We start from the raw sequence: 13,585 nt of genomic DNA, 5'->3' as shown, positions 1-13,585 counted from the left end.
CCTCTGAAAGTAGTTTTGCGAAATGTGCCAAATGTGCCTCTGCCCTGCGGGGAATAGAGTGCGCCCATGGCTTTAGCTGTGTCAGTGTCTTTCTTTAATTTTTCAATTGCAGTGTCCACTTCTGGTCCAAACAATTGTTGTTCATTGAACGGCATATTGAGCACTGCCTGTTGTATCTCAGGTTTGAAGCCGGATGTGCGCAGCCATGCGTGCCTCCTTATCGTTACAGCAGTATTTATAGTTCTTGCAGCTGTATCTGCTGCATCCATAGAAGAACAGATTTGGTTGTTGGATATGTTTTGTCCCTCTTCAACCACTTGTTTTGCCCGTTTTTGGAATTCTTTGGGGAGGTGCTCGATGAGATGCTGCATCTCGTCCCAATGGGCTCTGTCATATCGTGCTAGGAGTGCCTGCGCGTTGGCGATGCGCCACTGATTTGCAGCTTGTACTGCAACCCTTTTCCCGGCTGCATCAAACTTTCGGCTCTCCTTGTCTGGAGGTGGTGCGTCGCCGGATGTGTGCGAGTTGGCTCTTTTACGAGCTGCTCCTACGACAACTGAATCTGGTGTCAGTTGTGATGTAATAAAAGCAGGGTCTGTGGGTGGTGCCTTGTATTTCTTCTCCACCCTTGGGGTTATTGCTCTGCTTTTAACTGGCTCCTTAAAGATTTGTTTAGCGTGCCTTATCATTCCCGGGAGCATAGGAAGGCTTTGATAATTGCTATGGGTGGAGGACAGGGTGTTAAAAAGGAAGTCATCCTCGATAGGCTCTGAATGTAGCGATACGTTATGAAACTCTGCTGCCCTAGCTACCACCTGAGCATACGCTGTACTGTCCTCAGGTGGTGAGGGCTTAGTGGGGTACGACTCAAGGCTATTGTCCGATACTGGGGCGCCATAGAGATCCCATGCGTCCTGGTCATCTTGGCTCATGGTGGTATGAGCTGGTGATTGTGACGGAATCTGTGCCGGTAATATACGAGTTGCCGGTGGTGGAGTTACCTTCTTCACCACTTTTGCTTGTGGTGTTTTTTAATTGTTGTTGGAAATCTAGTTTCCTTTTTCTTCTGATTGGGGGAAGGGTGCTGATCTTCCCTGTAGCACTTTGTATAAAGATCCGCTTTTGCGTGTGATCTACAGCTGTTGTTTGTAATTCCTCCTCAAATCTGTGTTTTTGAAGTTGGGAGGACAGTGATTGTTCCTCTGAGTAGGAACTGGCTTTCGGTTCGGTTGCTGGGCGTTTTGGCACCGAAACAGTGTCTTTTGTTGTTTTCGGCTCCGAAGAGATTTTCCTCTTTTTCGGTGTCGTACCTTCTTGGCGTCGACCATCTTCCGTGCCGCTATCTCTGTGCTGAGCAGCTTCGGTGCTGCTGTCTCGGTGTCGACCCTTTTCTGCAGCAGTTTCTCGGTCCCGAGATTGCTGCGTGCCTGTGTCTCGACCTGAGTCGGACGCTCTCGGCACCAGCTCGCCCTTTTTCGGTGCCGATGGACGGTCACCTACTTTATGGGTTGAGCCATGGCCTGTCGGCAGTGGCGTCCCCTGGGCTTTGTCTGTTTTTCTGTGTGATGCTTGTTTCGACGTCTTACTCACGGTTTCTTTGACGTCGAATTCTTCGGAATCCGATTCGTGGATGGAGAATGTTTCTTCTTCTCCCTCTTCCTCGAACCGTTGTTGTCCTGTCGGCGTGGACGCCATCTGCAACCTTCTGGCTCTTCGGTCTCGGAGCGTTTTTCTCGACCGAAACGCTCGACAGGCCTCACACGTTTCTTCTTTGTGCTCGGGTGACAGGCACAAGTTACAGACCAAATGTTGGTCTGTATAGGGATATTTACTGTGGCATTTAGGACAGAATCGGAACGGGGTCCGTTCCATCAGTCTCGATGTTGCACGCGGTCGGGCCGACCAGGCCCCGACGGGGGATCGAAATTACCCCAAAGGGCTACCGGAGCTCTTCAAGATTCAGTGTCGATTCTAATCTAACCCGATACCGAACGAAACAATACCGACGAATTTTCCGTTGATTCTGACTAACTTTCCGACCCGAAACACGGAGCGAAAAGGAACACGTCCGAACCCGATGGCGGAAAAAAAACAATCTAACATGGAGTCGACGCCCATGCGCAATGGAACCAAAGTAGGAGGAGTCCCTCGGTCTCGTGACTCGAAAAGACTTCTTCGAAGAAAAACAACTTGTAACACTCCGACCCAACACCAGACGGCGGACTATGCACAGCATGTGTATCTGCAGCTACACATGCCACCGAACACCTGATTATCCAACTAGAGTGAACAGTACCCACACAGATATTGCCAATCAACCACTGAATACTGCACAACCCAGACACGGTCTCACAATGAAATAATCCAGAGCACTGGATCATGTATACTTCTTCTGAGGATAACGCTATAACTAGGGTGACGGAGCCAAACAAAAAAAAAGAATCCAAAATACCCCTCAAAACTACCTCTGGGGTGACTAAGAAAAGCAAATCTGTGTGCATTGTCAAAGCCCCATAAGCATCTCTCCACAAAGTCAAATATGATGGAGTGCCAAAGTGTTTCCTACAAGAGGGCAAAAAAAACCATATAGATTGGCACCAGTAATGTTTTTCACAATTACTACACTTCCCCAATTTACTGTGAAATACCTGGAAGCTATGTGCAATATTTATTATTTACAAAAACTCATGAGAGGCTAAGCAATACAGAGCAGGGAAAAACGAAGAAAATTGTGAATACAGCTAAAAAAGATTCTTATAACTAAAATAAATGGCTAAATACTAAATAAAGGAAATGATAGAGGAGGATGCTGAAAAAAATATCATTTAAGCATACTCAGAAAGTAGGGTTAAATGTTAGGCTGGGTGTACAATCTGTAATAACTACAATAAATGATATGAGAAAATCAATCAATTTCAGAATGTGGACACCTACACAGAAAAAGTAAAACTGAACTGCCTTTTAAAGTCACTGGCACCTGCAAGTTCAAGAGCGGTGTATGTTAGCAATCAACCAAGCGCTTAATAGTTTCATACCTGGTGCTATAGACGGGTTCAGTCAGGCAGCAAAAGACAGAAGCAGCCATGGAGAGCAGCAAGGATGCAGCACACGGAGGATTAACAGGCAAGCACGTCATAGGCAAGAGGAAACAAAAACATTTTAAAAAAGCCAGGTTAACTACGGCTATCAAAGAGGTGTGGTTAAGTGCAGCTGCGTCCGTGAGGCTGAGGATCAGAACGAGGGATGGAGCAGCGACAGTTGACTACACAATTGAGACTACACAGTACTGACAGTCACTGTGGATAAAGGGAAGTGGAAATAGGCAAGTAAACATGGAGACCATAAATATACACACAGGATGGCAGGGGGCGGTGAGGGGATTCAGGGTGAGGTTAGCAACATAGGATATGAGGAAAAGAGAGAGAAGAGGGAGGGAAGATCCAATATATAAGTATGAAAGACCAGTAAACCGCATAAGGAAATAAACACTTTGACATTAGAGCCAGATGAGTGTCAAAGCAGTGATAAGTTAAATGGGAAAACTGTGGACCTGAAAGGGAACAGGTGAGAAATGCTGCTGTAAGGGGGATGGGGTGAGTGGGTACTGTAGAAGGGAGCAGATGAGATGGTGCAGTAGAGGTGACACAGGTAGAATTTTGGAGATGGGAAGCATAGAGGTGGAAGGGTAGGTGTGACGAGTGTAGATGCATCAAGTTTGAATGTGGACCAAGCAATGTTGATGTTAAAATTGAAGAGGTAAGCATGCAGAAGAGGGAAAGACGTTAACTGAATCAATGGCTTAGAAACTGATACAGAGTGGGGCTTGCCTACAGGCGAAACAGGTAGTGCAAGAAGGGCTGGTCTGACAGGTCAGTGAATGGGCCATTTTGTTTCTGGGCCATTTTCTACTGTTGACTGCCACGATATTAGCACAAACCTGGTCTGCAGCAAGCATAAATGCAAGCGGTATCCCATACCTTGCAAAACACCTAGAACGCATGTCTTCATAGGTTTAAAAAAAAAAAAAAAAAAAAAAGTCGATTTTCAAATGGGCTGCTTTTTAGCTACCTGGTTCATTAACCAGGTAACTTATTTTGGTTGCCGGGCCAATTTTCTGTTGCAGTCCAACCCTGTTCTGATATATGCCTTTATCAAGCAAAGCCACTTCCATTGCTCACAGGCTACAGTAACTTTTGTTGTACTAAGCTCACTAGAACATGAATGATGATAATGGTTCCTCAGAGAACAAAACTATCACGTAGGAAAAACTGGTAAAGATAACCTATTTCCACAGGACCAGAAAGTGAGGAAAAACTCTGAATCCTATCAGAGTCGCAGTTTACAAGGAAAAGCTAAAGTATAGTGGGGAGAACAGCTAGCCTTTCGTACATTTGGTAAGCATTATTACCTGACAAACTAGACCAAGTGTCTGCCCACATCAGTGTGTGGTTACATCAAGTGGAGCAATGCCACAATTTCACCTACAACCTTGGATCCCTTCAGAGAAGCAGCTGTGTTACTTTGTTTGGACCCTGTCTATAGAAAAACAGAAGATACTGCTGCACTTCCATGTAAAATATCACACAGGGTGCAGAAGCTGTCCCGCTGAATTCTAAAAGAGGATATATGGTGTAAAAGCAACCAGTGAAATCAGACCACAGTTATCTGTTGGTGTGTTTCCCTCATTATCCCAATAAGGAGATGTGGAAATCTTTTTCTCCCTGAAGGAATAGAACTGTTCTTGTGAGCTCAGTGAGATGGACAACCTTGGAACAGGGATCATGTTAAGACATCTGGAATGACACTGTTGTGCTCAATCCTACAAAAACAAGGACCAATTATTTTACCTGGCTCTTGATCCCTTGCTGAGTGATGAATGTTTTCAACGCGCCGGTCTCAGAATTCTGAGGATAACCAAAATCCAGGATTTCTAGAGATGAGCAAATTGAAAAAGAAAGTAAACAACCTTTATAAATATCAGCATTTTCATTCCATCTTCTTAAAATACAATAATATTATGTGGATTGCTCATAACTCTTACTACAAACAGATTTATTGCCAACCAAGGCTTGCTACATCGTAACATAGTGGAGAAAGGATTCCTACTTGCTAAACCCATACAGTTAAATGACTAAAAGAAAAAAGTTATCTTTAATGTTACCTTGACTGATGAGTTAACTGTATACCTCAGAGAACCCTATTACCTAGCAGCAGGATCAGAAATTGCTTCGCAAAGCTGTTTAAGAACAAGCAATGGCTGACCTGTACCTGTGCCATGTATGCGCTTCATGTAGAAAGTTGGTCATGACACAAAGATGTAAACACAATTGGCAGACGCAGCTTTCTGAAATGAAGCACATCTGGATGAAGGTAATGAGTAAAGGCAGATGTTTAGGTACGTCAGGGTGTAGGAAAAAAGGACTGACCCCTTTCACTATGAAAAACAGTCATTAAAGTTTATCCTTTTCCGAATCCACAGCAAGAGAACAAGTAATTGAGATAGAAAATGCAGTAACATGCCGCCGACCTCGAAGGATTAAACAGTGCAATAAATATCATCAACCAGAGGCAAGTATATGCAGAATGATCCATAGAGTGCCCCAAACGGCTGCCCCATAAATATGACAATTTGCCTGTAGACCACATGGAATACAGCCTTGGCTGTAGTGAAAATATGACCGGATGTTCAATTCCCCTACAGTATAACAGGAGGGGAAGGAGATGAATCCTGCAGTAAGAGAGTTTTTGGATGCACCCAACATAAGAATTGTGCAACAACTCCTCAGAAGAAAGTGGATGTAGACAGAAATAAAAAACATCTTAATTGAGAATACCGTTCCATAATACCATTATTATAAAGGATGGGTCGGTCCCAAACACGATCATTGTAAACCAGTGATACTCAAAGTGCGGCCCTCCCTGACCTTCACATGCAGCCCTCTGGTGAACAGCAGCGCTGGGCTTCTGTTTCAGCAATAACATTGAGAAAGAGGTTAAACAAACAGGCAAGCACTTATGTAAAGATTAATTGAAGTTTAAGGAAGGAAGTAACTAACTTATCCTCCCTAAGTTTAGAAACACCTTTAATTTTAAAGACATTTTGCTGCAAAAGTGTAAAAATGTCTCTGTAAAAATCAAAGTTTATTTCATGAACATGCAGAACTGCTTCACCTTAATACATTACATATTAGTCGATTGGAATTATTTATTATTATTTTTTTTTAAAGCAATAGTTTTCAAACATGAATTTAAAAACGTTCATTCTTCTCCCCAGCTTGACAATAATGTCAATAGTGACCTAAGATGCAAGTCAGTTAAGGGTACTCCTTGGCCTGGGTTCCAAGTATACATGAAAAACATTATAGTTTATTAAAGCAAACACTGGAGAATGATTTGTACAGTGACATCGAGAAGTCATGTATTCCAAAAGCCTTTTAATTAGGATAATGAAGAAAAAGGAGGGAAAGTGAAATAAACAACTGCCTTGGATCACACAATTTGGTAAAGTGGGGAAGCCAGGATTAATCCCAGGTTTTCTGGTTTCACATTGTGTATTTCAGCTGATGGATGTACAGGTTTCGATTCCCCTACATCCACCTTGACACCGTCCCCACGACCGCCACCTTGCTGACATCAATGTGGCCCTCGGTCACATCACAGACAGGCCTTTTAGCCCCTAGGAAAATGTTTGTGAGTACCCATGTTGTGAACAAAGAAGTGGAATTCGGACCCTCATAGGACTCACAACCACATCCTGCAAACATTAGAGAAAACTTGGGTTTAATGAAATTAAGAACTAGGGGCTGCCCTGGACAATACCTAGAACCTGGGGCATATGCTAGACAAACAAAAAGGGTTACATGTTAAGAATGAACCCAAACATACTCAATGACTGCTTGATATGCCATAATGTAGAGAGCACCTAGAAATATATGACGAAGAACAAAATTGTTACTTACCAGCAGGAGTAGTTTTGCAGCCTGAAGAGTTATCTGGATTCACATGCTGTGCATCATCCCGCCATCTAGTGGATGGGTCCGGGGTTGTCTTTTTTTTCCTCTCTCTTTTTGGGCATCATCGATCACCATTTGGTGCTTGGCCCGTCCCCTGTATGTCAGACGGCGCCCCGGTAGTTCCTGTGCGTGGAAGCAATCTTCAAATCATTTTTTCCTCTTTTTCTTCTTCTTGCTTTTATGCACATTAGACCTCTTCCCCACCTGTCTGTCCTGTTCTCATTTTCAGGGAGGTGGGTGGGTTGCATGTGAATCCAGAAAACTCTTCAGGATGCAAAACTACTCCTACTGGTAAGTAACCATTTCGTTTTGCAGCATTAATCCTCTTCTGGATTCACGTGCTGTGCATCAGATTGTGTAGAGGTTTTTCCCTTTATATGGGTTGGTTGGGTTGAAAAGATGAGTTGCATACAGGTGTTGCAGTACCTTCTGTCTCACTTGTGCTTCTTTAAGCATTTGAATTTCCACACAATAATAAGTTGTGAATGTTTGTGGGGGATGCCCATGTTGCTGCTGTGCAGATAGTGTTGATGGGTATATTTGCCATGAAAGGTAGTGTTGCGCCCTTTTTCCTTGTTGAGTGTGCTTTTGGGCAGTGAGGCAGTTGTGTGACAGCTGCTGAGTAGCATGTATGGGTTGTTTCCACAATCCATTGTGAGATAGTCCCCTCTGTGACAGGGATCTTTTACTGGATTTGGCATATGAGACAAACAGTTGGTTTCCTTTGCAGAGCTGCTTGGTCTCTTAAGTAGTATATTGGTGCCCTTCTTAAGTCCAGTGAATGTAGTTTTCTTTCCAGTTGAGTTTGTGGGTTCTTGAAGGGGACTGGCTACTGTGTTTGGATGACATGGAACTTGCTCACCACTTTAGGCAGGCAGTGGTGGGTTCGTTCTAAGAACTACCTTGTCCTTATGGATTTTCATGTATGGTTCCTGTATTTAGCTCTTGAATTTTGTTTGCCCTTCGTAGCAATGCGATAGCTTTGAGGAAGGCAGTCTTTAGCGTGGTAAACGGAAGTTCAGCTTTGTGCATGGGTTCAAATGGTTGTGCCATAAGCTGTGTTAACATTGATTTTTATGTTCCACATCGGGGTAAGTGCCCTTTTTGGAGGGGCGTTTCGTTGGATCCTTCCAGAAACCTTTTTATAACAGGTGTTGTGAAGAAACTTTTACATAATGCTCCTCTGGTGTAAGCCACGATTGCTTCCAAGTGTACCTTGAGAAAAGATTAGTTGATCCCGCTGTCTAGCAAGTGTGTGAACTACATTATTTCCGATTCAGGCCTGGACGTTGCTTCTAAGGATTTATTTCTTGTGAACAATAGGAGGTATCTCTTCCATTTTGATGTGTAGCATCTTCTTGTTGTTGGTTTTCTCGCTTCCTTTGGTACCTCCATGGTTCTGGGTGGTAGGTTTAAGTGCCCAAATTCTATGTATTCAGCGCCACGTTACTAGATTGAGTGTTGCTGGCTCTGGGGAGTATTTGCCCCTTCTGCATTGCGAGTAGGTCCTGTTCCGCTTTCCTCTTCATCATCTGTCCCTTGGACAGCTCAAGTAGGTTTGAACCCAATGCTTGTCTGGCCCACTGAGGGGCTATAAGGGTGAGGTTTGTTCCTGGTTTCCTGGCCTTCTCCAGTACCCTTGGTATTAGGGGTATCAGTGGAAATGTGTAGGCAAATCTCCCTGACCAGTTTAGTGACAGGGCATTCCCTTCTGACTGGTGGTGTGGAAACCTGGAGGCGAGGTGTTGGCATTTTCTGCTGATGCGAACAAGTCGATTGTTGGCGCGCCCCAAATCCTGAAGATTTTTTCTAGTTTCCTTTGTTTTATCTCCCATTCATGTGTGCTGTTTTCCTGTCTGCCTCTATGTTGTCTGTCTGCCTTCCCTGATAGGTGAACGGTTTGTAGGTTGATCTTCTGTGGTGTCGCCCGATTCCATATTTCCTGGGCTAGCTTGCTATGGGTGAATGACTTTGTCCCCCCCTTGTTCAAATAAAACATTGATATTGTATTGTCTGTTTGGATTAGTACTGTTTTCCAGATACTTGCGCTTGAAATGCTTTAAGTGCTAGTAAAAAAAAATTCAGCTCTAGGAAACTGATGTATTTTATCGCATCCATCTTGTTCCATTAGCCTTGGATTCTTAATTTGCCCGTGGCTGCTCCCGCCGCTTGTGGGACGAGTCCATTGTGATGGTCATTGACAGAGTTGTTGTCTTGAAATGTCTTCCCCTGGTTATGTGTATGGATGTCAACCACTGTATCTGCTTCAGTATTTTTACTGTTTCAACAACTAGATCCTCCCAACTCCAAGTGGTTTGTTACCAGTTGTTGGTCAGCCATTCCAGGAGTCTTGCATGAGGTATGAAGGGAATGCATGATGCCATCATGCCCATCAACTTTATGATTGTCCTCAAGGTCAGAGACTGTTCCTTCTGGTAAAGGCGAGTTTGCATGTGATCGCTTGTATTTTCCTCTGGGCAGGGTAAGCATGTGCTTTCCTTACATTGAGTCTGGCTTCCAGGAAGATCTTTCCTTGCTGTGGTTCTGCAGTTGACTTTGTGATTTATGCTGAACCCTAGCTTTTAAAGGGTTGTGATCACGGTTTTGGTATCGCTTTCACATTTCTCCTTTGAGTGTGCCTTTATTAGCCAGTCCAGGTAGGTGTATACGTGAATTCCCTTCCTTCTTAGGAATGCTGCGACTGTTGCTAAGCATTTTGTGAAAACTCTTGGTGCCGACTTGAATCCGAAGAGTAATACCATGAATTGTCAGTGAACTCCTTCAAGTACGAATCGGGGGTATCTTTTGTGTGCTTGGTTCAACGGTACGTGCAGATAGGCGTCCTGAAGGTCTATGGTTGCTATACAGTCTCCTTTTTGCAGGAGTGAGATCACCTCCTGTAGGGTTGTAATTTTGAGATGCTGAGTGTGGATGAATTTGGCCCTCTACCTCAAAAGGGTTGTCTTGCAAGAGGTTGTCACTGCTGGTTTCCAGTCTATTGGCCACTTTTTTGGCAACTCCCCTGGGGCGGTTGCCGCTGTCCTGTCATGAAGCCTCCCCTTCCTGTGGGCCTTCTGATGGTTCTTCCTCTGCTGAAATTGCCTCTGTATTGTAGTGCCCCCACTGCCTTTGCTGTTTGGTTGTCCTTTTTGATCTGTTGCAATGACTCATCCACTTCTTGGCCAAATAAGGCCTTTCCAGTGAAGTTTTTTTTATTTTATTTTTTTATTATGGAGGCCTGTAACTTGGGTTTGAAGCCGGATATCCTGAGCCATGCATGCCTCCTCAGTGTTGTGCCTGTACACATTTGTATGCTGGCTGTGTCTGCCGCACCCAGCGCTCATTTTAGGTAGGCATTGGCAATGGTTTTCCCCTTCTGTATGATTGCTTTTGCTCTTTTGTTACCTCCTTCTGGGAGCTTCTTTGTTAGTTCTTCAATTTCGTCCCACTCCTGGGGGCCATATCTGTTAAGAAGGGCATTTGAGTTTGCTATACACCACTGTGCAGACGCTTCTCCCTCCATCTCCCCCCCCCCATGTCCAGCCTTTTGCTTTCCCCTTCTGGAGGGGAGCCTGTGGAGGTGTGCGCTTTGCACCTTCTCCTTGCTGTTGTGACAATGATCGAGTCCACCACTGTGTACCCCTGAATAGATTTGAGGTCTTTGGAAAGGGCTTGTATTTTTTCTCCACCCTTGGTGCCACCCTTTTGCTTCCTCTGGTTCTCTGAAGGCCTCCTTACCCGGGTCCAGAATGCTGAGTAGCATGGAGAGATAGAGGTTTCCCCTTGCTTGATGGCAAGAGGGTTTCCAGAAGGAAACACTAGCCTCCCTTCTCTTCTTCCATGGTACTCAATACGTGTCTGCTGCCCTCTTCACTAAGCCGTTATAGCATGTGGTGTCACCAGTGGCGAACACTTTGAGAGGTAGTCGTCGACCTCTTCTGGACACTGTTTGGAGGTCACTCCAATTGCCCTCGAAACTCCCCGTTTCTTCCTCTTTGGGGTTGTGGAATTCCTCCACCACCTCCTCTTCTTTGTGAAGCTCAAGGGTTGCCGGTGCGTGGCCATTGAGGGTTTTGGTGAGATTTCAAATTGCTTTAGTGCATCATGAAACTCTCTTTGCAAGAGTGCTGCTGTTTTAGCCTCTAGATGCCTTTTTCTCCACCTCCGATGACACTGACATCTTGTGCTGTTGACTGTCATTTTCAGCATTTTTTCCTCCAATAGTTTCGGGGTTTCCTTCCCCCTGGAGGGTTTTGCCTGTTTTGGAGCCCAGCCTTCATCGTTATCTCTGGTCTGGAATCCGTGGGGCTCTCTTGTTCGTGGCTGGCCCTGGTTCGTTGTTTTCTTGGACGTTGGGGCTGCCTTGTGGTGCTTTTTGTCAGGGAGTCCTAGTGTCTTTAGCTCTGCACTGCCGCGTGGTGTTCGTCCTAGTGTCTTTAGCTCTGCACTGCCGCGTGGTGTTCTTCTATCTGTTTTCGGCATGCCCTGAGGGTTTTGGGTACAAAGGAAGCGCAGGCCTCGCAGCCCTCGTCTCTGTGGCCATTTGGAAGGCAGAGGTTGCAGACTTTGTGTGGGTCATGCTGGGCACATTTATGGTGGCAGTTTGGGCAGAATTTAAATGGGGTGTTATTCATGAACTCGACATTGCTTCATTCTCCTGGCTCATGTGAATACCTCCGGCGTCCTACGGCGGGGGACACGTTAGTTTCTGTCCTTGTCAAGGTAGTTGAGTTCAGCATTATGTTCTTGAAAAACGTTCACATTTCTACTGATCTTTTCAGCGTTGTCTCAAAAAACTTTGGAGCTCCACCACTGTTTCCAAAAAATAATCTGAAGATGGCTACCGCACACAATAACTTTCAGGGCACTGTCTGATGTCATACAGGGGACGGACCAGGTACCAAATGGTGGCCAACATGCCCTTCCCCCCAAAATAAAAATGGAAAAAAAAGACTTCTGGCCCAACCACTAAATGGCGGAATGATGCCCAGCACGTGAATCCAGAAAAGGATTCATGATACAAAACTACCATTAACGTCATGGCCGAAGGCTATCTGGGGCCCGCTGACATCTTACCTGCTGGCTCTGCCACCTACCCCATAATACACTATGTCCCCTGAGTGTGAATCCAGCTAGAAGGGTGGAGGAGGGCACTGATATCTGTACCAATAATGCAGGACAAACTAATTTACACTGTACCGATTACATATGGCAACTGACTGCATACTGCCTTTGTATGTTAATTTTAATTAAAAATAAATTGTTTTCTTTTACAGAACACAACCATCAATAGATGACAGCCAGTAAGGACTCAGCAAAAATAGGATTAAGAATCAGTCACTAAAGGTACTTCTATTTTCAATCCACAGGGCGAAGCCTCAAGAATTAGCCTGCTGGGTACCAGATTAAAATTAAGCCAGGCTGCAGCACAGGGTGTAGGAAGTTGGCTCTGTATGTACTATTTCAAAGTAAGGAATAGTATGCAGAGTCCAAGGGTTCCCCTTAGAGGTAAGATAGTGGCAAAAAGAGATAATACGAATGCTCTATTTTGTGGTAGTGTGGTCGAGCAGTAGGCTTATCAAAGGAGTAGTGTTAAGCATTTGTTGTACATACACACAGGCAATAAATGAGGAACACACACTCAGACAATTCCAGGCCAATAGGTTTTTGTATAGAAAAATATATTTTCTTAGTTTATTTTAAGAACCACAGGTTCAAATTTTACATGTAATATCTCATTTGAAAGGTATTGCAGGTAAGTACTTTAGGAACTTTGAATAATCACAATAGCATATATACTTTTTACATAAAACACATATAGCTATTTTAAAAGTGGACACAGTGCAATTTTCACAGTTCCTAGGGGAGGTAAGTTATTGTTAGTTCTTGCAGGTAAGTACACCCTCAGCAGCGCAGGGGCGGCCGGGTGCAGCATGCAAACAAGCGTCGGGTTTGTAATAGGAATCAATGGGAGACCAAGGGGTCTCTTCAGCGATGCAGACAGGCAAGGGGGGTGGGCTCCTCGGGGTAGCCACCACCTGGGCAAGGGAGAGGGCCTCCTGGGGGTCACTCCTGCACTGGAGTTCCGATCCTTCAGGTCCTGGGGGCTGCGGGTGCAGGGTCTTTTCCAGGCGTCGGGATCTGGGAGTCAGGCAGTCGCGGTCAGGGGGAGCCTCGGGATTCCCTCTGCAGGCGTCGCTGTGGAGGCTCAGGGGGGACAACTTTGGTTACTCACAGTCTTGGAGTCGCCTGGGGGTCCTCCCTGTAGCGTTGGTTCTTCACCAGTCGAGTCGGGGTCGCCGGGTGCAGTGTTGCAAGTCTCACACTTCTGGCGGGAATTGCAGGGGTCTTTAAAGTTGCTCCTCTGGAAACAAAGTTGCAGTCTTTGTTGAACAGGGCCGCTGTTCTCGGGAGTTTCTTGGTCCTTTTAGAGCAGGGAAGTCCTCTGAGGATTCAGAGGTCGCTGGTCCTGGGGAAAGCGTAGCTGGAGCAGTTTTCTTCCGAAGGGGGGAGACAGGCCGGTAGAGCTGGGGCCAAGGCAGTTGGTGTCTCAGTCTTCTCTGCAGGGTTTT

At 45.2% G+C, this 13,585-nt stretch overlaps 1 protein-coding gene across 3 annotated transcripts in view; it reads right to left on the bottom strand.

Moving 5' to 3' along the window:
- AP2M1 (adaptor related protein complex 2 subunit mu 1) overlaps positions 1-13,585 on the bottom strand; it is a 174,799-nt gene that overhangs the window by 91,731 nt on the left and 69,483 nt on the right. For all 3 annotated transcript variants that reach the window (XM_069212940.1, XM_069212941.1, XM_069212943.1), the window contains one exon: positions 4,848-4,930. In XM_069212940.1, coding sequence (XP_069069041.1) covers positions 4,848-4,930 — 83 coding nt within the window. The remainder of the gene's footprint in view (positions 1-4,847; positions 4,931-13,585) is intronic.

This window comes from Pleurodeles waltl, chromosome 11 (assembly GCF_031143425.1).
Source record: "Pleurodeles waltl isolate 20211129_DDA chromosome 11, aPleWal1.hap1.20221129, whole genome shotgun sequence".
In the NCBI taxonomy this organism is placed as follows: domain Eukaryota; kingdom Metazoa; phylum Chordata; class Amphibia; order Caudata; family Salamandridae; genus Pleurodeles; species Pleurodeles waltl.
Note: the sequence above shows the minus strand (reverse complement) of the source record. Positions and strands in the feature narration are given on the sequence as shown.